At 33.8% G+C, this 25,395-nt stretch overlaps 1 protein-coding gene and 1 long non-coding RNA gene across 2 annotated transcripts in view; one reads left to right on the top strand and one right to left on the bottom strand.

Moving 5' to 3' along the window:
- si:dkey-205h23.1 (AT-rich interactive domain-containing protein 3B) overlaps window positions 1-11,604 on the top strand; it is a 59,343-nt gene extending 47,739 nt beyond the window's left edge. Inside the window, exons 5-9 of the mRNA XM_058750567.1 lie at window positions 698-881; window positions 2,981-3,240; window positions 5,003-5,239; window positions 5,314-5,403; window positions 8,712-11,604. Of these exons, the coding sequence (XP_058606550.1) occupies window positions 698-881; window positions 2,981-3,240; window positions 5,003-5,239; window positions 5,314-5,403; window positions 8,712-8,857 (917 nt within the window). The 3' untranslated portion in view covers window positions 8,858-11,604. The remainder of the gene's footprint in view (window positions 1-697; window positions 882-2,980; window positions 3,241-5,002; window positions 5,240-5,313; window positions 5,404-8,711) is intronic.
- Window positions 11,605-13,150: 1,546 nt separating this feature from the next.
- LOC131524822 (uncharacterized) lies at window positions 13,151-14,672 on the bottom strand. Its single transcript, XR_009267081.1, has 4 exons — window positions 14,642-14,672; window positions 14,202-14,254; window positions 13,618-13,718; window positions 13,151-13,414 (listed from the first exon to the last, which is right to left on the bottom strand). It is a non-coding gene; the product is annotated as an uncharacterized LOC131524822 (long non-coding RNA).
- Between the last annotated feature and the right edge of the window lie 10,723 nt (window positions 14,673-25,395).

Genomic DNA, 25,395 nt, shown 5'->3' with positions numbered 1-25,395 from the left:
TATATAAAAATAAAAGCTATTACAAAATTAATACAAACTACAATAGTACATAATGAAATACAAAAAAAAAAAAATAACACTGGTAAATATTAAAATAAAATATATTTATATAAAAAAACTTCACTTCACAAGTTTTGTCACTCGTTTTTCATGTATATATTTTTTTGTCATTTATATTTAAATAAAAATGTGTTGTTGTTATTATTAATACCATAGCTTTAAAAGCAACAACAATGAACAATGATGTCTATCAAAACTTATTTAAATGTCAATGAAATGTAATATATAATCTATATACTGTACTTTATATAATGCATAATATATCATTAAAAATCAGATGTTTCAGATTCTGACATCTGATTGGATGAGCCTGTACACACACACACACACACACACACAGCATTTGAGTTCTATATTAACATGCTGTTCATTGATCTCTGATTGTTATGTTGCCAGGCAACCACACACATCCTTCGGTGAACTGTATGACTCTGCAGAGGAGTGTTTATTAGGATTATTGTGATTTATTCTTCATGTCATGATTTTATTGATCATGGGCTGGGCGTCTTTTGTTGTGTTCCTCTCGCCACTGATTTATAAAGCAGTGAGTCATGTGTTACCGTGATTTTACCGCAGTTAAGGTGTGTTAGGCGTGATTTATCGGTTTCTGATGGGTTCTGTGTTGGTGTTTGCGCAGGGACTCCGGTGAACAGGATCCCCATCATGGCGAAGCAGGTTCTGGATCTGTACATGCTGTATAAGCTGGTGACGGAGAAGGGCGGACTGGTGGAGGTCATCAACAAGAAGATCTGGAGAGAGATCACCAAGGGTCTCAACCTGCCCACGTCCATCACCAGCGCCGCGTTCACACTCCGCACACAGTACGACACACACACACTCGTTCACTCACACACAGACAGTCTGGCATTTGTGGTTTAGGGGGACTCTACATAGGCGTAATGGTTTTTATACTGTACAAACTGTACATGCTATTGTCCTACACCTAACCCAGGAAACTACTGGCAATTTTTGAATTTCATAAAACAGATTTGTATGTTTTTTTTAAGCCTTTTGTTTTACGGGGACACAGGAAGTGTCCTCATAAACCAAATATACGAGTACACACACACACACACACACACACACACACACACACCTAACCCCAAATCAGAAACATAAAAGACTATACAGCAGAGGCCAAAATGATGAGAACACTAGTATTTTCAGCAGATAAGAAATGGTTTGAAGTCAGTTGTTTCTATCTTTTGCTGTAGTGTGTCAGTATTTCCAAACATTCATTTTGCCATTAATTGTAATAACCCAGTGAGATTTCTGATATCTGATCATCATCAGTCTGTCTGGAGTGACATGAAGAAACAGAACAAACTGAGACTAAATCCAGAAGAACTGTGTCTCTGCTTCAAGAAACCTCCTGCGAAGCTCCTGAGAAACTCTGCTCAAGAGGACAAAACCTGCTTTAAACACAAAGGATGCTCACAACACATTTCATTTAGTCAATAGAAGTTAACTGATAAAGAGAGTCTATTTTTGACAGGATTTTTACACAAGTGTCTAAAACTGTTAACAGCGCTGTAGCTTCGCAGGAGGTTTCTTGAAGCAGAGACACAGTTCTTCTGGATTTAGTCTCAGTTTGTTCTGTTTCTTCATGTCACTCCAGACAGACTGATGATGATCAGATATCAGAAATCTCACTGGATTATTACAATTAATGGCTAAATGAATGTTTGGAAATGTAAACTGGTATTTCCTCCTGACACACTCCAGCAAAAGATAGAAATAACTGACTTCAAACCATTTCTTAACTGCTGAAAATACTAGTGTTTTAATCATTTTGGCCTCCGCTGTATTTCGATGGTTTATATCTTTGAGACGCCTGTAAACAGAGGTTTTGTCGGCTCTCGTCCTTGTATCTCTCTTTGTCTTGATGTTTCTCCCTCTTCACTTCACATACTGCCTCCCACTAATTAGCTTGAGGTGATAGATATATTGATTTATTGATTTGATTTGGATGCTTTAGTGTGGGGGTGGATGCATCTGTAGTTGGGTTGAGTAGCAGCTAAACTGATGATGCCTTCAGCTGTTTATAAGTGTGCAGAACGACGCATTCTACCATCAGTTTTTTCAGTAAAAATGGCTGATTTTTTGTTTAATAATTAGGATTACTACACTTACCATATTATACCACGTTAGATCTACAGTGGTCATACATAAAACTGATAAAAACTGACAAGAAAATGCATAAATAAATTGTGTATTAATTTATTTATTTATTCATTCATTTATTTATTTATTGCTACAGAAATTAAAATAATTTTGCTAAATTTCTTTTTACAATTAGGATACTACATTTACCATATTATATGTACAAAAAGTCATGCATGACACAAAATTTGTGAGAATAATTTCCAGAATTTAGATTTTATATATATATATATATATATATATATATATATATATATATATATATATATATATATATATATATATATATATATATATATATTTATTTATTTATTTATTTATTTATTTATTTATTTATTTTTTTTTATATTAGGATACCACATTTTCCATATTATCCACATTACATGTGCATAGTCATACATGACAGAAAAAAAAAAACATTAAAAACTGCAGTTTGTTTTTGCAGGTTTATTAGGCTGCTGTCACTTTAAGACCTAAGTCACGGATCCAAAATATTAATGCACATCTAATTTTTTTTTCCCCAACTGTTTGTTCATTTAATACATAACTGACTGTGTTTATATGAATCACACACAACTTGTCAATAACTTTTAGTAGTACTGCACTCTCTGTGATTAATTTGTGGTTAAATGGCGAGTTATATTGGAGCGCCTGTGCTGTATTTAAATGCATTTTGCAGATTTTCCTGCAGAATCAGTGCACAGAATGAGAATGAAATCCACAGGTGGTGTTGACGTGTCTGGTTTGTCTGTTTTAGGTATATGAAGTATCTGTATCCGTACGAATGCGAGCGGAAGGGGTTGAGTTCTCCCAGCGAGCTGCAGGCCGCCATCGACAGCAACCGGCGCGAAGGCCGTCGACCCAGTTACAGCAACAGCTTGTTCCGCTTTAGCCCCTCCCCTGGCTCCGCCCCTCACATTCTGACACCGCCCAAGATGCACCTGTCAGCGCTGGGGGCCATAGGGGCCCTGAATGGACTGCAGGTGTCCCCGGGGCCATCTCTGAAGAAGGGTTTGGGTGAGTGATGCAAAAATAAACAAATAAAATGTGATTGAAATTTAAGCTGCACAGTTATTGCGGTTATCGTAAATTAGCAATGCAATTAGATCATGCAAGGACAATCAGACAATTATTAAACCATATTCATGACATGCCTTCTTAAAGCTACAGAACTCGTATTTATTTTCACAGGTTGTTTTTATAGAGTCTGTAGGTTCCTGTAGAAATTGGACACATGCTGGTGTGTTTGTTTCAGTGTTTGTGGTGTTACAGCGCCTCCTGTAGACATGGACATGAACGGCATCTTAAGACATTTACACTAGTTCAGTGGTATTGAATGAATGTGTTGTCCCTCATAAGACTTCTCTTTTTTATATTTTTCACACACACACACACACAAACACACATTAACTGGAAGTTTCATGTGGTAATTATTGTGTTTCTCCACTTGCTGATTATGGCAGAGTTTCATCCAAACGAGCCACATGATGTGCAAAAGGCCATTTTGAAAGAATAACTTCTGTTTTTTTTTCTGATCTTATGAATTTCTCTCACAGACAGTCATTTTCTGCCCTGTGTTTTTAGATGATGATAACTGACTGCAGAAAATCACAACCTTGACTGGTTTATTGCTATTTTTTTAAACAGCATCAATATGATTTAAAAAACAGGGTAATCATTAATTACAACTAAAACTAAAAGCACAAAAAAAAAATAATAATACATATATATATATATATATATATATATGTGTGTGTATATGTGTATATGTATATGTTACTTGAAGTAAAATAAACTTTAACTGAAATAAAGTTTTAAAAACGTGAACTTATTTTATTCCAGCTAATTGCCATGGCAACATTTCTTATTTTCATTTATTTTAACTAAAACTAGATAAACAAAATCTAATAAATAAAATGAATTAAAAAACTATATAAACATTTAAAAAATAAATAAATATGAATAAAAATACATTTAAAAAAAAAAGTAATATAAATGACAAAATGCACAATAAAATTCTATAACAAAATAAATTACAAATTAAGTTAAATAATAAGAACTTTTTTTTTTCTTAAAACCAGGGATATTTTAGATACTTTTTGAGTTTTTATTAATATTTTGAATTAAATTTCATTTTTGCGTTTTCCTTTTTCTTTTTTTTTTTTTAGTTAATGTTTTAGTAATTTAGATTTTTTTTTTATATATCTATATTGTATCAGATTTTATTCCCGTTTTACTTGTTTCAGTACATAAAGTGAAACTAAATTAAAAAGTTGCTTTGGCAAGTAGCTGAAATAAATATAATCATTAAAAAAGTAAATGGGAACAAAAACGCACAAAACAAAATGGCTAAAACTAAAATGAAAGTGAAAACAGAAAATTAAATTAAATTAAAAATATTAACAAAAACTGTAGTAGTATGTCAATGATACTAAAATAACACTGCTAGGAACAGTGGATTAAATCCATGTTTATTGCATTAATACCCATTTATACCAAGTTGCATTGATGCAGAATCTAATCCAACCGTAAATATATCAGAAGGTAATTTCTGATTAGTAATATGCATTGCTAAGGACTTCATTTGGACAACTTTAATGGCGATTTTCTCAAGATTTTGATCTCAGCCAAATATTGTCCTAACAAACCGTTCATCAATGGAAAGCTTATTTATTCAGCTTTCAGATGATGCATAAATCTCAATTTCAAAAATTGACCCTTATGACTGGTTTAGTGGTCCAGGGTCACATATAGATTGGTTCTCCTCTCTGTCCCGCAGACGATGGGCGCTCGTCCTCCCTGGCGCTGGCGTTTGGGCAGCAGCAGGCGCTGGGTTTGGCGCGAGCAGCGACGCTGGAGCAGCTCCGAGAGAAGCTGGAGACGGAGGCGCCGGAGAGAAAGATGGCACGTCTGGCCGAGGAGCAGCAGAGACTCATGCAGCAGGCCTTCCATCACAACCTGCTCGCCATGGCCTCGCAGATCCCCGCCAACCTGCGGCTCGGAGCTCCGGCCCGGGGTCAGTGTGCCGTGCATTTGTGATGCACTGATGCGTGTGTGTGTGTGTGTGTTAATGAGTATTTGTGTCTATAGATGAGAAGCAGGATCTGGCCGTGAGCATTTCCTCCAGCGGCGCGGCGAGTATCAGCGTGTCTGTGGAAGTCAATGGCATTGTTTACTCAGGTATGGCTTACAGACAAATGCATTGCGTATTATTATTATTATTATTATTATTATTATTATTATTATTAGCAATTTTATTGGGTTCTTAAAATGGATGTTTATTTATTTTTATTTTTATTTAACCTTTATTTAACCCAGTGTTGGGTAAGTTACTCTACACTGTAAAAAATAAAAAGTTGAGAAAACTCAAAAATCTCCTACAAAAATAAGTTGAGAGAACTCAAAAATCTGCTGAAGCTGGTTGCCTTAAAATGTTAAGTTTTCTCAACTTTTGATTTTTTTACAGTGTAAAAAAGCAATTAATTACTAATTACATTGTCAAGTGTAATTAGATTACTGTACAAATTACTCTCTCCAAAAAGTATTTAATTACTAATTACTTTCTAAATCCTATATCAACCTCGACAAGTTAATGACACAAGGATAGACATGAAACCGTTCTTTTAATTCTTTCAAATAAATAATCAGAATCAGATATCATAATAGATAACTACATAAATTATTCTGGTCACACTTTAGATTAGGGTCCAATTCTCACTATTAACTATGACTTTTGCCTCAATATACTCTTAATTACTGCTTATTAATACTTAGTAAAGTAGTTGTTAAGTTTAAGAATTGGTAGGATTAAGGATTTATAATAAGGTCTTGCAGAATAAGACATTAATATGTGTAATAATTAACCACCAATATGCCAGTAATATTCATGCAATTAACCAACTAGTTAATAGTGAGAATTAGACACTAAAGTGTACACAGTATTAAGTTGAATTACATAAGAAGTAACTGTAATTAAATTACAGAAAAAATAAGAGTAATCCCTTACTTTACTTTTTCAAGAGAACAGTAATTAAATTACAGTAACTAATTACACCCAAGACTGATTTAACCAGAGAAAAGACTCTGGTTAAAGGCCAAAATGGGCAGCAATACAATGTTTCATCATAAATTTACACAACACAAACAAACTAAAAACACTTAAAGGGGTCATCAGATGCAAAATTCACTTTCACATGTTGTTTGAATATAAATGTGTGTTGGCAGTGTTTGTATATCCACCCTATAATGATAAAAATCCACCCAGTGGTCTCCCTGAAATCCCTATAAATAATCCCCTTTTTTAAATCAAGCCGAACTCAGACCCTTGACTGTGTGATGTCACAGACCCAGGCCCCTCCCACGATTGTTGATTGACACTAGTGTTTTACTTTAGCCCCACCCTGAGTGAGCTGTCAGTCAGTCGGAGCAGGTGTAGACCAGAATGGCTCCTAAGCGATCGAGGTGTTTTGTTGTTGGATGTAATAATGAACATAGCAGTCGTGATTAACTCCCGACATCTGAGCCGCTGAAGACGCAGAGGATTACGATTGTTTGTGAAGTGAATTCATCCTCTGATCTACTGTGGCTAAAGTAAACAGTCTCATGAGAACTGCACGTTACCCCATGGAAGAGAGGGGCGGGGTCAGCAGAGCTCATTAGCATTTAAAGGAACATGCACTAAAACGGCTTGCTGTGAACAGAGCTGTTTTTGACAGGGTAAAAGGGTGTTTTTTTATACTACCATTGAGAAATTTTAACCAAAGTATGTTATAGACTTTTCATTAAGACCCTAAAGAATCATATCAACTTGTGGAAAATGGGCATCCGATGACCCCTTTAAAACAATTACATATCATTGAGCCGAAAAACTGTTTTTTTGTAATTTCAATTATTTTATTTTATGTTATTTTAGTTTAATTGAGTAACAGTACACGTATTCATACCGAAACTTTTCAGTGCGGGTCTTTTGGTTCGGTACACATGTGTAGTGAACAAATACAGCATTGTTTTAACCACTGCACAAGTGGAACTTCATTGGAAACTTCCAGTTTTATATATTGTTACTTTTGATAAGTAGTCAATATTTGTTACTATAGAAGTCAACATTTGAAGTTGTCCTAAGACAAGAATACATTTTGGTTTTAGAACAACTTTGATGAAAGGTTTTGATCCAATTCAAATGTTGACTAGTGTATTTACTACTAGTTTTAACGCAAAATAAACATGAATGAACATCTCCTGCCTCGTGTAATCACGCAATCAGTGTTTCAACCGTGGAAATAAGTTAATAAAACAGCTTGTAAACAAAATGTCTCGCAGCATTTCATTTACCTCAGGCAGGCAAATCATCAGTCCGCATGTCGTTATTTGCTAGAGAAATTAATAAGTGAAATATTAGACTATATAGCTGCTCATTATATTTGACTTTACCTATTAGTGACGTCTTAATTATTGAATGTATGCTTAAATAAATCTGTTATGAAACAAGTTATGACAGCCACTGTGTAAATGAATATATTTCAACAACAAATAGAAATTTTATCATTTAAAAGTTATTTAAAAACTCCATTATGTACAATTTACATGTTTGCAGACAATTTATTTTTAAGTTGAGTATTGATTATTATATTTAAAAATAAATAGTACAGTTAAGCTGGGGTAGATTTTTATCCATAAGAAATTTGTAATTATAATTGAATTTATTTAAAAAAAAAACAGCAATTTGTTCAGTAAACCACTGTTTAACAAAAAAAGAAAAAAAAAGAAAAAGAAATATATATACTGAACCCCGTCGTGTTTGTGTACCTATCATTGAGATATTGTAATAGTTTTTATTAATATTTTGAGTTATATTTTATAATTTTCATATTAATTTTAGTTAATGTTTTAGTAATTTTGTTTTTGTATTTTTTTGTTTGTTTAGTTTTTATTAATATTGTTTCTGTTTTAGTTTTCATTATTTTATTCATTATAATTAAATTAAAATGAAAAATGTTGCTTTAGCAGCTAGCTGACACAAATATTTATTTTATGTCAGTTAACATTAATTTTCCTTCAAAGTAACAAAAAATGTTTTTTATGCTTTTAGTTTTTGTCGCAATTAACCCTGTTTTTTTTTTTTTTGTTTGTTTGTTTTTTTTTTTACCATATTACTGTTTTAAAAAATAGCAATACCTTTTTTATATATATTTTATTTTATTTTATTTTGGTAACATTTCAGTAACATTTATTATTGTTTTTTTTTTTATAGTTGTAGTTTTAGTTTCAGCAAATGTCCAGCAAAAAGGTTCAAATAATACACTTACTTTTATATTTGTTTTCACATCATGTGAAAATTAACAATCATCAGAGAACTGTGCAAATGTGTAGTTAAATTATTGAAATATTGACCTAAAACCTCAGAATGTCTTCAAAAAATGATGTAAAGTGTTATTTGTGGTTATGTTGTAATCAGCGCTGATCTCATTTTGAAATGTTTTCTATGGCAGGAACTCTGTTTGCGCAGAAGTCTGCGTCTGCGTCTGCTGCACCTGGACCCAGCTTCACCTTCTCTAGCTCCGCCCCCAGCCAAAGCCCCGCCTCTTCCTCCTCCTCCAAGGGGCGGAGCTCAGCGGAGCCCAGTGGCTCTCCGTAACCCGTCTGCCGGCCGATTTGCACAACCAGTACCTCAGTTTCTCCTGTCCACATCGGCTGTCCGCACGTTTGCAAACATTTACATGGACACACATGCATAAAATAACACGGTTGGGCCTCATTCATGAATCACGAGTTAATCGTCCATATACAGTCTTATGCAAAAATCACAATCAATACAATGCAACAGTTACATCAGACTGGATTCACATAGAAATTCATGCTCGTGTTTCATGAACGACGTCCGAAAACGCTAAATACAATCAGAACGCTCAGCCAAACGACGGGCAGGTTTTACAGAACTTGAAGATTTTTTTTATTTAGAGTGTGTTTCGATCTGTCTTCTGATTATGTTTCGTGACTTTATGATCTTTTTCACTCAAGGTTCCTCATTTTACAGTCATACCTCAAACACTCAGCGGTGGAACGTTACAGGAACGTCTTTTACCTCAGGTTCTTTAGTTTAGGCTTTCTCTGAATGAGTTTTATTTCTTGTAGAATTGGTTTGAATTGGTCGGGATCAGAAACGCTGACGGGACCTCACTGATTCTCCTCTATGCATCGCCCGTCTGGAAGACGAGTCTCCGAATCTTATCAGGTTCTTGGGAATATATATGCTGTTTGTTTGATGATGAGCCTGTCTGTCTTCAAGAACAACCGTCAAATACCTCAGAAACCAGATGAATGTCTCAGTAGATGTTTAAACGAGCAATCGGGCCTCTGTGGGATCTGCAAAAACCAATCATTTCATCTGCATCTCAGGGCAGGTTTTAAATATGTGGGTGAATCTCATGAAAATCCAAAGAAAATTTATAATACATGCACATTTTCTTCTTTTTTTAATATATATATATATATATATATATATGTATATGTATATATGTATATGTGTGTGTGTGCACATATTTGCATACATATTTTAGATTTTAATAACAGAATATAAAAGAGAATCTCATGATCTCATCAAATTTATAAGAAATTTTGAATTATTTCAAAAGTTTGGGATCAATACGATTTTTAATGTTTTTAATGGAGTCTCTTCTGCTCAAGGCTGTATTTATTTGATCAAAAATACAGAAAAAAACAGTTATTGTGAAATATTGCAATTTCTAATATTGGTTTCCTATTTATATACTTTAAAATATAATTTATTTCTGTGACACAGCGCTGAATCTTTGATGAATATAAAGTTCAAAAGAACAGCATTTATTCAAAATAGAAATATAAGTTTTTACAATCACTTTTTATCCATTTAACACATCCTTGCTATTCAAATTTTTTAATTTCTTTAAAAAAAAAAAAGAAAGAAAGAAAGAAAAAATGTACTGACCCCAAACTTTGGAATAGTAGAGTATATTGTAACACGAAATTTCAATTTTGAATAAACACTGATCTTTTTAACTTTTTATTGATCAAAGAATCTGGAAAGAAAGTATCACAGGTTCCAAAAAAGATATGAAGCAGTACAACGGTTTCCAACGTTGATTATAAATCAGCATATTAGAATGATTTCTGAAGGATCATGTGACGCTGAAGACTGATGCTGAAAATACAGCTTTGATCACAGCAATAAATTAAATATTATCATAAATATATGATCAAATAGATACAGTCTTGATAAGCCTAGGAAACTTCTTTTAAAAACATTAAAAAGGTTCTGATCCCAAACTATTGAACAGCAGTGTATAATTTTTTTGTATTATACATATGTATATGCACATATTTGCATACATATATTTTAATAAATATATGTAAGCACATATTATAGGCACGTATGTGCACATATATAATTTTATAATATATAAATGTAATTGTATTATAATAATCTTTTTCATTTTATTTTTTATAAATATATATGTAAATATACATATATATGCATATAATATTCAAATAATAGTCACAGCATAAAATGTCTTGGTCCTAAAACAGGCATCATTTTCTTAATGCAAAATATCTTATTTCTTCCTGTTGATTTTAGATTAGATTTTTAAATTTTTTTGGAGGTTTGATGAGATTCACCCATGAATGGTGTGATGAAGTTCTCAGTGTAACCATCCAATCATTCCTCAAGCAAACCATCGTCCTCTTTCTTCCACACCGACGCTTAAGGGCCTGATGCCTTTGTCTCACATTTTGCTTTCCGTATCAGGAAGGCGTCTCTCTCAGGAAGTACTGTGATGTTTTTAAGTGAACTCTCGTTGTTTTTAAGATGATATAAATGGATAATCAGTGGTGAAGTACCTCAGACTCTGCTGTGGAGATTTACACTACATACCTCGTGCTGCCGTGATGCTGGGAGGCGAACGCTCCCGTTTCTGCGCAGAATGCTGGACGTGAATCCCTCGAGCTGGACTTTCCTTTCTCTTTGTGTCTTTTTCTTGTGGCGAAACCAAACGAGAACTGTTGCATTTGTACAATCAGGTGGCCAAACCTGCTCACCTTAACCAAATCAAACTGCCTTCAGCTGCTGCACAGCTAGAAACCAAAGACCAGATGACCTCAGCCTCACAGGTCAAAGGTCACCGTGATGCTGTATGATTGTGATGTAATGGGTCAGGTGACCAGGGAAACACGCTTACACACATCTCTCTGTCCGGTCAGATGTTTCGGTCTGGTCCGGATGAGGTTTGAAGGCCATATTGATGAGCTTTCTGTTCATTCTCAGGATTTGATTCTTCTCTGTTCCAGCTCTGATCCTCCATGTTTGCCGCAGCTCTTTTCTGTTTGAACTGGATTAAAAAAAAAACCTTGTGCAGATTCTGTGTCCCAGTTTTATTTGTCTGTTTTTTGTGTCGTATGCTTTAAAATGCTACAGGTTTTAGAGCCATAAATGGTTTCCAGCATCCAGAAACGATCTGTGGAAGCTTATTTCAGCCACGGAGTAATAAAATTAAAAAGATTATTGCAACTTTTTCTCTCACAATTCTGACTTTTTTCTTGTAACTGTGAGAATTTTTGAGATATAAACTTGCAATTGTCTGGGAAAAGTCTAACTTTTTTGTATTCAATGGTAGCGATTTAAAAAAAAACAAGCTCTGACAAAAAATTTCAGATTTGCAAGATGTGAACTTGCAAGTACATTTATTTATTAATTCATTCATTCTGTGGCGGAATAAGCGTCCATGTCCACCAGTACAGGTTTCTAACATTTGATTTCTTCAGTCCTGAATATACAGTGAGTCTTGGGGGTTAAAGAAGAAACTGTGTGTGTTTGGCAGGAATAATGTTTCAGAGTAAAAGAACCTGATTCTTCTTCTTCTTTTTTTTAATTGGCGGGAGGCAACTACTTTTTAAGGCATAACCGCCACCTGCTGTACTGGAGTGTGGACCAGAGATTTGTATTTTCTTATTAATAATAATAATAATAATAATAAACCTACAATCTATTCATTAATCCAGACACTTTCAGAAAAATAAGTACAGCTTTATATGTCTATCATTTAATATATCCTTAAGACAATACATTCACCCCATATTTTTTTAACTCATCTTTTAATCTTATTCTTTGCATTTAATGCATTGACAAATAACATGCTCCACTGACTCATCCTCCGTTCCACAATCACACAAACCTGAAGGATGCTTTTTCAATAAAAACATTGTTTTATTTAACCTCATTCTAGATATTATAGTTTGCACTCTGGGAGTTCTTTCCTTCTGCTTGTCTAATCTTATATAAATGACGTCCTTTACTTTCTTAGTCCCATTGTTTCTGCCATGACTTTATTATATTAATACGTATGATTGCTTTAATTTCTGCTTTACTATAAGGTACCTCCATAATTCTATCTTGCATTAAAGCTTGTTTAGCTAAAACAAGAACCTGATTCTGTAATTCTACAGGTCATCGAAGCCCGTATTCATTTAGTTCAAAATTTCAAGACACAAAAAGTATTACAATCACGTTGATCAAAAACAATAAATATATAAATATAACGAATGACCTATGAACGTCCAAACACAGCCCAGACGTCTAGGCTAAAACAAGACTAAATTTGGCCCAAATTTGGTCTAATCATAGCCCAAGAAGAGACTAGTCATCAAATAGACCACTAATGAATGCCTACATATATATATATACATCTAATAGACAACAAAATGGCAATCCATCCAAACAAAGTAAATATACAGCTTTTATTAAGAAAATATTTAACAACTTAAGACAATACAAAATGATAAAAATACAAAAGAATTAATGGCATAATAATGACAAGAATATTATAAACACAATACACTTAAATATAAATATTATGATTAAAAAAATCTGAAATTTAACAACTTTAGATAATACAATTTTTTTTTTTTTTTAAAAAGGAAGATATTTAAAAGAAAAAAAAGAGCATGTCATCACACTTAACATGAAAACATTACGGATAAATGACAACATAAAAACAAGATTAACCCTTTTGTTGGTTTACTTAGTTGAACAAATAAAACAACCAACAGTGAACTTAAAGGAAATTATTCATTATTGGTTTTATTTCTTGTTTAAAATGCTTCCCACATGCATTCCTCAAGTCCAGCTCTGTTGCTGCCGGGAAGATGGTCATCACAGCATCTGCCAAATAAGAAAAAAATAAATAGCATAAGAAAAGCTTTTTTGACATAATTTTTACTTTAATTGTGACAGGGAGTCATTCTCTTTTGCTTGGATGCCTACTAAAAACAAAAACGAGATATATATATTGTGTATCACCATTCAGTGTGTTAAAAGAGAGAAGCTCTCTGGTAAATGTTGTGTGTTGTATATACTGTAAATACCTCTAATGACTGAGAACAGTGCAGTCATTTCAAATGCCTCCTCCTGCAGCAGACCACCCTCCTTCATGTTGAATTTGGACATGAGGGAAATTTTTAAAACCCTAAAATATAATACAGATTGAGGTGGGTAACAATTGCGGACAAAGATTGACATATCAAAATGACCAGTAAAGGAATTCTGTTTTAAATTTCTGATTTGCGTTGTAACTTATTGAGTATTGATGTGGCACGTTTTGAAGGCTTTAGAGGTTCAGCATCCTTCTGTCTTTGAGGTTTCTTCCTTCAATTCTGCACAACTTTGACACTTGAATAACACATGCTAATGTCAGGCGGGTAGCATTGTGCGTTCGTGTACAAATGTTTACCAACCTTAAACACTGATGCCATTGACCTGCAAGATTTCCATCATAACTCTTTATTCCAGAAGTTTAAGTTTTTCCCTATTTGTGCCCCCTGCAATCTGTCTCTGCCTCCAGAACTGTCCGGCACAACTGACTTAATAACAACACAGTGATAGCGGCTGTAACTAAAAAGTAGCCCAGTACACACATTAACGTCAAATGTACATGGAATAATAAATTCACCTCCACTTTTTGAAACTCCTCCTCAGTTTGTCCAATTCTTCTGAGTGTGTTCACTGTATAAATTAATATACATTAATCTTTGGCAAAGCTGTTTTTGTTCTGTTGTTTGCTCTTTAGTCTCTTCTTGCGCCGTTTTAAAATTGCTTGAGTTTTTATCAAATTATACATTGATTTGTTCTTTTTTTTTTTTACTTCTAAAAACTGTACAATTAACAGCATTTTACTGTAAAATTACATGAAATGACTGGTTAGATCTTTTACAGTTTGTATATAGTACGGGAATTTACTGTTAACCTATTAACCTATTTTTTCCATAGCGTTTTTACAAAATTTTACAGTTAAAATTACAATTATTTTTTATAGTGTATATACTCAAAGGATCAAATGTAATGAATATTAGATTTATCTTAAGCTGTTCCCACTTTTCGTCAACAACATACCACAACCACAGAAGAAGGAGAAGGCACTTTCACTCCAAACATCTCAGCTCTGCCTTTTAACTCCAAACAGTGGACCAATCAGGAGAGTGCCGTCATCAACAAAGTCATCTACTAATTGAACTCCACCTGTAAATCCTCATCAACGTGAGACAGAGAGAGAGAGAGAAAAAACAAGCAGAGCACATACACAAAAAGGGACACTCCCACAAATCCTGGGACATAACATACAATCTACAGACCAACAGGAGATTTCCATCAAAAGGTACTCAAGTACAGTAATTAGTTACATTTATGCCAATACTTTACACCTCTGAGACAGTAGATAATCTCAGGTGATTATGTGCTTTATTCAAAGTTAAACGTGTCTAATATGAGTTTAAACATCATAATTTTGTCAGTTTCTTTGTCAATTGTTTTTTCTTAATTTTTTTTCTAACTTCCTTTATATGACAGTATGTTTTATGTATGTTTTAACATTATTGTTCATGCACTACAGAATATGAATGAAGAGACTATAGGTCAATCATTAAAATAATAATACACTTATGTAAAGCCTTCAAAAGGGTTGCATGATCATGATTCATGAATAACAAAAAGGTTTTACAAAGTCATGTCTGAAATAGGAAGGGTTTTTTTTCTTTGAAATAACTATGTTTCTTAGTTTTTTCTTATCAGTTATGTTTATTAGGGTTGAATGTTACATCTAATGTTGTTAAATTAATGTTTATTGCATATTTCAGTTTAACGAGTCTCACCATGATGGTGTTTAGTGTTTGTGTGAATGACACTGTGCACCTTCTATATATGTTATTATTTAAAAGCTGCTTGTGATGGGCTTTGGTTCATCATGTGACTCTCATCACCGCCTGCATTTGGTGGTTATCAGTGTATTTCAAAGGTACAAAACAGATTTCAGTACTTCAACAGGTTGGTATATTAACATTATATCAGTTAATGAAATTACTGTATTTAACTGTAAATTTAAGTTAAAACCTAAAATGTCGTTACCGTATTTTTACGGTAGAATTCCGGCAACCACAGCTGCCGGTTTTTTACCGTATATTTTACGATTTCTTCATTTACAGTCTCTCATGATCTTGCACTAAGGTCATCTGAAATTGCTGTACCTTGACTTTAATGACTTTAATTAAACTCTGTCTGTGATTTACTAGATATAAATGGAGTGTAGAAAGGAAATAATGCACACAAAAAACTGATGGACCATCAGGAATCACAGACAAGCAAAAGCCAACAGGACAGAGAGAAAAATGGAGGCCAGAAATGAGACAAAAACTACTGGGTCACAAGAGAAAACCAGACAGAGACTTGTTAGATGTGACAGTATGGAGAAACTAAAGCCAAATTGTAAGTGATTGTTCATCATGAAACATACTTTAATCCCATTTTAACTCCCATTTTATTTTTTCATCACTCTTGTCATATAGTGGCACATTTGGTCAGACTCAGATTCATCAGACGTTCTGCAGTCATTTAAATGATTGACATTGTATATTATTGATTGAGAACATAAAACCCAAAACAATGAGGCTAATCTGCTATATATTTGTGATTTTTAGTCTCACATGATCCAGACGGTCCTGTGAAGCTTCATCCTGATGTTCTCAAGAACACACATCATCACTGACGTCCAGAAACAAGCATCATCATCATCATCATCATCAACTTCCTTACTTGAGTGAAAGTACAGATACCACTGGTCAAATACTACTCCACTACAAGTGAAAGTTGTAAAGACAGATTTTTACTTAAGTAAAAGTATGGAAGAACATGTTTTTAAAAGTACTTAAGTATCAAAAGTAAAAAAGTAAATGCATTGTTTTATTGTCGCATTGTTGTATACTTACAATACCTTATGCCACTAATGCAACCTACTGAATACACTGATTAGCTTGTATTATCTTTGGAATTAAGAGCTTTTATGTTACAAAACCTATTGAAATGGAACAACTGAATGAAGATAATCATCTTTATTTTTTTATTTAACACTACTACGGATTGGGTATTGTTTGAATTTTATCCATTTCGATTCTGATTCTGCTTATTGATTTCAATTCTTATCGATTCCCAGTTTAGATTCTAAAGTTTTCATTTAGCCTACTTTTTGATCATTTGTTTGCAAAAAATATGTATTTATGTGCAGTGTTTTGACAATAAAATAATGACCCATTTTTAGCAGCAATTTGCCAGTAGGCCTAAGTTTATATATATATATATATATATATATATATATATATGACCCTGGACCACAAAACCAGTCTTAAGTCGCTGGGGTATATTTGTAGCAATAGGCAAAAATACACTGTATGGGTCAAAATTATTGATTTGACTTTTATGCCAAAAATCATTAGTATATTAAGTAAAGACAACAACGTTGTTTTTGATTAGTAATATGCATTGCTAAGAATTCATTTGGACAACTTTTAAAGGCGATTTTCTCAATATTTAGATTTTTTTGCTCCCTCAGGTTCCAGATTTTCAAATAGTTGTATCTCAGACAAATATTGTCCGATCCTAACAAACAACAAACAAGTCGGCACTGTAAGAGGACTAGGTGGATTTAATCTCTGACCTCCCCTCAGAAACTTAACAATCACATAGATTTTGAGCGTGGAAGTGGTGTGCCCCTTATCCAAAAGCTCTTGTAGAAAGATTAGCATGAGACACATCACAATAGGATGGGTCCAGGCTGCATGGTTTACAACAGTCGGTGAAGACTGACCATTTAAGGGTGTAATGCCGACCACTTGCTGTCTTGAGAGATAAATTAAAAAAAAACTGTTTCCCTTTTTATCTTTTTTTTTCTATATTTCAATGCTTAGTAGTGTACCGTGGTATTTTTTATTTATCAAAAAAACTGTGCTCCCTTCCCACCCGCGATTTACGCCACTGCCATTCCCAATGGTTTCGTGAAACGCCGCCACTGGTGTAAAGCACACTGGCGAAAGAGGCGCAGAGGGAAGAGTGAAGCACAGGGGGCTGCGCCGGGATGAGTTCATGCAAACCCGATGCATAAACCCCGCTTCTCCGCTGTTTCTTTCTCTTAGGAGAGAAAGGGAATAAGAAACAGAGCAAGGAGGCGATCCGCAAGTGGAGAAGGGTGAGACTCATGCTCTCGCAGTGAGAGCATGTCATCCCAGTGAGTGCAGCCTCTGCATGAGCGCTGCCCAGACAGGCGCCATACTCACTGTGTCTGTATGCATAGGAAATTACTCAGAAATTTGCTCTTCTTAAGCACCGGATGGCCGCAGGAACTACTTGCTTCTTCCTCTGCTTGGGCTCTTCTACGGTGGTGAGCTTCTTCTTTGGTTTCTTGACCACAGAGATCATCTCTTCACTAAAGGAGAAAAATTCTAATGAAATGACTCTCTGAGCTGACTAATATAGTGGTAGGCTTCTCCTTTCTGGTGGGCTAAAGTTGATAAAGTTGGTTTGTGCAGCTACACAAACGTGAACAAATCAGGCTTCAGTAACAGTAAACAGGAGTTTCCCCGTAAGTGTCAGCGACGCAACGAGGGAGACCGTTTGATAAAGAAATCATAGGACTACATTGTGATGATATTATAACTTGAATTTTTTATTTTTTACATCTTGTAAACATTTTCTTGTTCAGGGTTATTTGCATGTAAACTAGTAAAACAGTTTATTTCAATCAACAGATTCTCAGACTGTTATCGGACTACAGTATAAACACTGCGCAAAACCAGATCCTGTGAAAAGTGTGAATATCACAGGTGCTGCATAAACATCTTCTGTCCTTTAATACTTACAGCGTAGTCTGAATCTTTGCTTTCATCCTGACATAGAGGCACGTTCACCTAAACAAGGATTCAAACACAGTGCAGCAGACATTAAACATTACAAACAAAACAATGATGCTGTGCAAATAAGGGATCGTAAGAGAAGTGACGTCTTCATGCTTGCTTATGTTCCACGAGGCCATAAACATTACTTTAAAAAACTGAGACTAAATCCAGAAGAACTGTGAGACGCTTCAAGAAACCTCCTGCGAAGCTGCAGTGCTGTTTACAGTTGCAGGCACTTATGTGAAAGTGCTGTAAAATGAGGATGCTGTATATATATATAAAACTGTACATGACTGTACCTGATGGGGTTTGGAGGCTTGTGTTGGGCTGATGGAATAGAGGATCTTGGGTCCTCCGACCCAGATGATATTGTTACCAGAGTTCTGACGAGCTTCACCAAATTAATATTATTGTTTTCAAAATAAAACCTGGTTATACCTGAAACAGAATGAGAGAGAAGTTATAAAGTGTGCAGCATACTCATACATTTGTAATTAAATAGATGTAGTTTAAAGCGGTTGCTGTAAATACAATACATACAATATGTATATAATATATACTCAAAAATTATATACAAAAATGCAGAAGAGCATTTAACCTGGTAATGTAATGTGAAAATGAATCAAACAATTAAAACAAGATTTATTCGGACTGTATCAGTTTTTGCAGTACTAATTTCGACTCATATGCTATTCTTATTTTCTGAATGACTAGTGAGCTGTCATTAAAATGCAACTTTGCCCGTTTTGTATATTCTTTAAAAAGATCATTACATTTGAATCTAAGCATAATATAAATATCAAATTTTTTTTTCAACAAATCATGATCTAACATAATTGGTTAGTCTTTTTTCTTCACAGAATGATGATCTTGAGAATAAAAACTATAACAATGTTAGCTTACCTTCATTTGTCACCATCACTTGAGCATCATAATGTAGTTTTGTTGAACTAACATATGAAATACATAGGAACAGCACACAAAATGATATCCGATCCATCTTAACTTGAGAGATCATGACAAGGATCTTGAGTAATCGACTCTGTTTTTATCTGTCAGACTAACTTCCTCATAGATGTTTATCAAAGGCGGGGCGATTACATCTTATACATACTACACTCATGATAACAGATGCTTTAGGTCTGTATCTGAAACTGAGTGAATTTTAATTTTAAATTCAGTTTTATAAAATAGGCCTATAATTATAAACGTGTAACAACCGCCAGTATAACAGTCTAAAGCAGTTTAGACCCACTGGAATATTAAACGAAAGCTAAATAAATTAGTTTTATAATTTAAAAAAAACTTTCTTAGTTTGTGTAAATCCACATGGGGTTCAGAGTACATTTTTTTCTACATTAAATTCTAGTAGTCTACAAATGTGTGGATTTGTTTCATAATTAGAGTGTATAAGTTCTTTATTTACCCTGAAAGAATGGAAGTGAACTGCGACAACATGCCCCATAGGTGGGGTAGACATTGTAAGGAGGGGCATGTAACATGATGACAGCTTAAAATTGTATCTGATCTAATGAAAAAATACTATGCAAGACAAACTAAAAATGTTAATAAATTGTCAATAGCCTACAGTAAAAAATATTAACTTTTTCAAATAAAGTAATGGCGTTTTTTTAGGAATGAAAAATAATCTAATTTTGAAGTTTGACAATGAATACATTGCAACCAGGGCCCCCGGTTGGGACGATCCTGATTAGTTACGGGCAAATACATGAAGAAACACATTCGGACAACACTCCCCTCCCTCCACACACAGCTCTCACAGAGCACGAGACATATAAACATTACTTGAAATAGTCATTTCTGAACATTAAATACTGACTTTCATTCCTTGTTCACCTGTTTCTCATTAAAATTCATGAAAGTAAATGGTGTTACACAGTGGTGTAGTGGAGGGTATACGCAGGTATACGGCGTATACCCACTTCTTTATCAGTCGAGATTCTGTATACCCACTTCTAAATCCTGGTGCGCGTCCTGCACTAGCCAAATCATGACAGTCCAGCATATGAGTAACTAATACAATCGTATGTGAATAAATGCAAATATTCTCTAAAACATCCAGTAAAGACAGTGATGCGGTCAGGAACGAGACGTAAACACTCTCATGCAGTGTATGTTTCATTTATAGGCTACTCGAAGCCGGATGGCACTCTCGCGCAGAAAGTCCAAATCGGCCTCGTAGAAGTAGCTACTAACTTACGAGTCACGACGTGCAAGAATCCAGCTATCGCTGTAGCCAAAGATATCTCTACTGTTGCAAAGCTGAATAAAAAGAAACGTTAAGAATGTAAACACATGATTGCAACTATATGGTTTATGTGTGTTTTTCAAGTCATCTCCAGGTAATAAAAAAGCATCTGATTCTGAATAATGCAGTGCTAATTGATAGCATTTATTACACTTGGCAATAGATAGGCTACTAGGCTACAAAATATATATTCTGCCTTATTCTGTGATAAACATGGGGAAAAAATGTAGTATATAGGCTAAACAAATCATAAAATTGTCATTAGGAAAATACAGGAAAAATATTATAAATTATATAATATTATATAACTATATAATAGTCAAGCAGTGTATTTGATTTCTCAGCCAATTAAAAGCAAGAGGGAATAATAATAATAATAATTGTAATAAAACCTGTCAATTAGACAAAAAAGTTATCATATTTGACATTTCTGTCCCCCTCACTTCTGAAATGATTGAGAATCACGATTGTTTTGTTTGTTTCAAATGGAGATCATAATTCTCCCACAATTCTGAACAGACAACTAAACAAAATAGCATGCAATTTACTAGAGGTTCTGACAAAATGTCAGTTGCTGCAGTCTATTTATATTTGTTTATTTATTTTAATTATTTATTGCTAAATCTGCACCTCTTCTGTGGATAATATTATTTTCATATGATCCTTACTCAAGCAGCAGAAGTTAAGTGACAGTGTGCAAATATTACAATAGTGAACTAAATATGCAAAACTAGTTTTACATGTCACTGTTTATGACACAGGTCGGTTCATCCTTTGCCGGGTCATTTGAAAAAAAAAAAAAAATTGGGGGCATATATTAAGAGTATACCCACTTTTCCAGGCACCACTACACCACTGGTGTTACATCGCTAATGTCATAGAATAGTGTTACAACGTTACTCATCTGCGCAATTTAAAACTAGTGTCTTCTGCTATTTAGCGAGGCAATAAAGAACTATCTAAACTGACTGGAGATCCGTTTTAAATTTACTTAAACCAGAAATGTACCTTTGCTATGGTAAAATAGGAAATGTTAAGCGATATCTTCAAAATATATATTTTTTAATTTTGCTGCGATTGTTTTCTCTATATATTGTTGTTATTGCAACTAGTAAATACCGTAAATTTTTATTATGCTAGAATGTGTGGGAATATTTAAACCATGTGTGTTACTTACAACCATAGACTGTAAAAAAAAAAAACAACGTTACAATGTTACAACGTTACTCATCTGCGCAACTGGAATTTAAAACTAGTGTCTTCTGCTATTTAGCGAGGCAATAAAGAACTATCTAAATTGACTGGAGATCTGTCTCGTTTTAAATTTACTTCAACCAGAAATGTACCTTTGCTATGGTAAAATAGGAAATGTTAAGCGATATCTTCAAAAAGATTTTTTTCAATTTTGCCGATTGTTTTCTCTATATATTGTTATAGCAACTAGTAAATACAGTAAATTTTTATTATGCTGGAATGTGTGGGAATATTTAAACCATGTGTGTTACTTACAACCATAGACTGTAAAAATAAAAATAAAAACCGTGCACCCCTAAACTAAGAGCAGAAATAAAGCGCAAGTTGTCCACAAGATGTCGCCATCATCATAACAGATGCGTTTTTAACATTTATTTATTAGTTTTACGGTGGCTGAGAGAGCTCAATGCGCTGCAACTTCAGAAAACACATGCAAATAAAAAAAGCACCAGCAAATCAAGAAAACATCTTCATCAGTTTGACAGCAGGTGCTGCAAATGCTCACAATCAAATATTTTATTTGCAGCGCGTTTCTTTATTTGCTTGTGCTGTATTTGCAGCGCGTGTATTGTCAAACTGATGAAGTTGTTTTCTTAATTTGCAGGTGTTTTTTGAGCTCTCTAATATCAGAAATGAAAAGAATTTTAGCTAACAATTTACAATAAGGTGTCATTTGTTAACATTAGTTAATGTATTAACTAACATGAACAAACAATGCATTTATTGCACTATTTATTAATCTTTGTTAATGTTAGTTAATGAAAATACAGTTGTTCATTGTTAGTTCATGTTAGTTTACAGTGCATTAACTAATGTTAACAAACACAACTCGTGATTTTAATAATGCATTAGTAAATGCTGAAATGAACATTAACTAAGTTTAATAAATGCTGTAGAAGTATTGTTCATTCTTAGTTCAGGTTTGCTAATGTTTTTAACTAATGTTAACTAATGAACCTTATTGTAAAGTGTTACCGAATTTTGAAAAAGCAACCAAATAAACAAACTAACCTGTCTGTTCCTCGGCTTGGTGCCACGATTTCATTACTTTCTTTGTTGTATAAACCTAAACGCTTGTCCGTATATTTACCAAAAAAAAATAAATAAATAAAAAAGCGTTTGAAAAGACGAATGTACCTTGAACATTTAATGTCTAAAATAGTTATAAATAACAATGAGCAGCATATATGCATAATTTGGTTGATTAGGGTGTAGTCAAACTTTTTCCTTTATTTATTATTAGTGTTCAGTTGCATAAACTTTTGCATTTAAACGTTTTTATGATGTAACCAAATAAAATAAATAAATAAATAAATACAACCAGTCTTAAAGACTAGTCTAAACCTTTTATGCAACCGGCCCCAGGTGTGTTAAACAAGGGAGAGGTCCAAAATATGCAGTGCTGATGTTCTCGTGCTCAACGATTGAAAAGCATTGTATGCTTGTATTCCACAATGTGGAAAGTGAAAAGTGATTTGCTTTGGCTGGAGTTAAGGATAAACTATTGGTATTTGAAGAGTTGTATGAACAGGGCCGTCGTTAGAGACAGTACAGTAATACTAATGGTTTAAAATAATGCAAATATAAATCTATATGTCATGTCCTAATAAGTAAATAATTGTGAGCTCAAGATCCAAGCAGTTTATCAAGCCAAAGGCCAAAATGGAGCACTGCCACAAGAGTCATCCTTCAGCTGCAGAATTCATCGAACAAGCTTGAAATTGCCAGAACTGCTATACTCTCTAATGCACTTTTATTATGATTGGTCACAAACAAATCAGACAACCATCTAAACTGGGGAAGGTGACATGGTCAGTTTAGCTAGAGCTGCACATTCAGCCCGTCTGTCATCTTCTTTCACGGTTTTCTCTCTGCACTGAAAAAAAAAGATTAATTGAATTTACTCAATTTTTTTAAGGTAAGTGGTCGCAATCAATTTATTTGAGCTACATTTAAATAAACAAATTTAGTTGACTAACTTTCAACATATTTTATTTTAATTAAATGTAGATAAAATAAATTGTTTGTGACCACTTACCTTAAAAAATAAATAAATTGAAAAGATGAATTCTTTTCATGTAGAAACTCGTGAGTCTTTACTTTAACTGGTTCACCTCGAGGTGGCGCTCGTGCGCAGACAGTGAGATTGACACGTGTTGATGGACCTTTAAATGAATCTTTAAAGCTCTGGTGTTCAGATCTGTTCGATTTTTAGCTGCAGATATGGATACCTCCTTTAACTTTGTTTTCTTGGTTTGAGTTCGAATGTTCTTCTGTGACAGTGTTTTTGTGCATGCTGTTTTCATGAAAAGGTGTAAGAGAACGTTAATGTGAATGCTTGTTGAACCGGTTTGTGCTGGTTGTATTGTAAACAGGCAGCACTTTACCATAAAAAACAAGGTAAATGTTTGATATCAAGTTTGTAGTAGTACAAGACATGGTTCTCAGGGCTTTAAACGTGTCAGAAAGCTTTACTTTGTATCTTCATCTGTGTGATTAATTTAGGTTTTTGTGTGTTTTCTTTCTTTTTCTTTCAGTTTCATGAAATTCCATTGTTAAACTTTTGTCCTCCAATGAAGCTAGACACTAGAGTACCAAATGCATTTGGCAGTAACTTGTATTTTTTCATTTTCTAATAAGTTAAGCGTGTTCTGTATTCCTAAAACTACTTTAAGAATGTTTATTTTTCTTAAAAACTTAAGTAGGGTAACCCCCTCTCAAATTGTCTTAAAAACTCCAGGATAATCTCTAGCAGTTGATATATTGCATACATTGTACATTCAAAAACTGTGTTTAATAGGATAAATCAGTTCATTAATCCAAATGTTGAAGCATAATGGGAAGTTTACTCTGTTCCTCAACAAACATAACAAATATGTGAACTATCCACGGTGTTTTTCTGGTCACTGTCACATGTTTCTTCAGTAAATAGGTTTTGTGTATCATTCTTACCATTTGGGATTTAAGACAAATGTGATGATATCCTAACTTTAACAAGTAATTTGATTATTAAGATTTTTTTCAAGAATTTTAATTCTTAAATTTTGTCTCAAGAAAAAAAAAAAAAAAAGAATTTTCTCAAGAATTTTTTGGAAAACAAAATGTTTTTATTTTTTTCCCCAAATTAGAAAATAAGAAGAAAATAGGCAATTGAGAAGAAATTTCAACTTAAGAATGTTTAGTGATTCTGGCTTCTGGTGTCTAAATTATTGCGAGATCATCAGGCAGCCACAGCATTTAAAAAAAAGCGAAGCGCATTGAGGCAGAAAATGTCATTGAACTTTTAAAGTTAACTAAACAGCTGATGGTTTTCCTGTGTTACATGATCAGTGCAATGCGTTTCAGATGCTGTCAGTCACACTCGTGCTCATGAACTCGCTGACAAACAGAGGTGTAAAGAACAGGGA

This window comes from Onychostoma macrolepis, chromosome 18 (assembly GCF_012432095.1).
Source record: "Onychostoma macrolepis isolate SWU-2019 chromosome 18, ASM1243209v1, whole genome shotgun sequence".
In the NCBI taxonomy this organism is placed as follows: Eukaryota; Metazoa; Chordata; class Actinopteri; order Cypriniformes; family Cyprinidae; genus Onychostoma; species Onychostoma macrolepis.
This window is presented reverse-complemented; position numbering and strand designations above follow the sequence as displayed.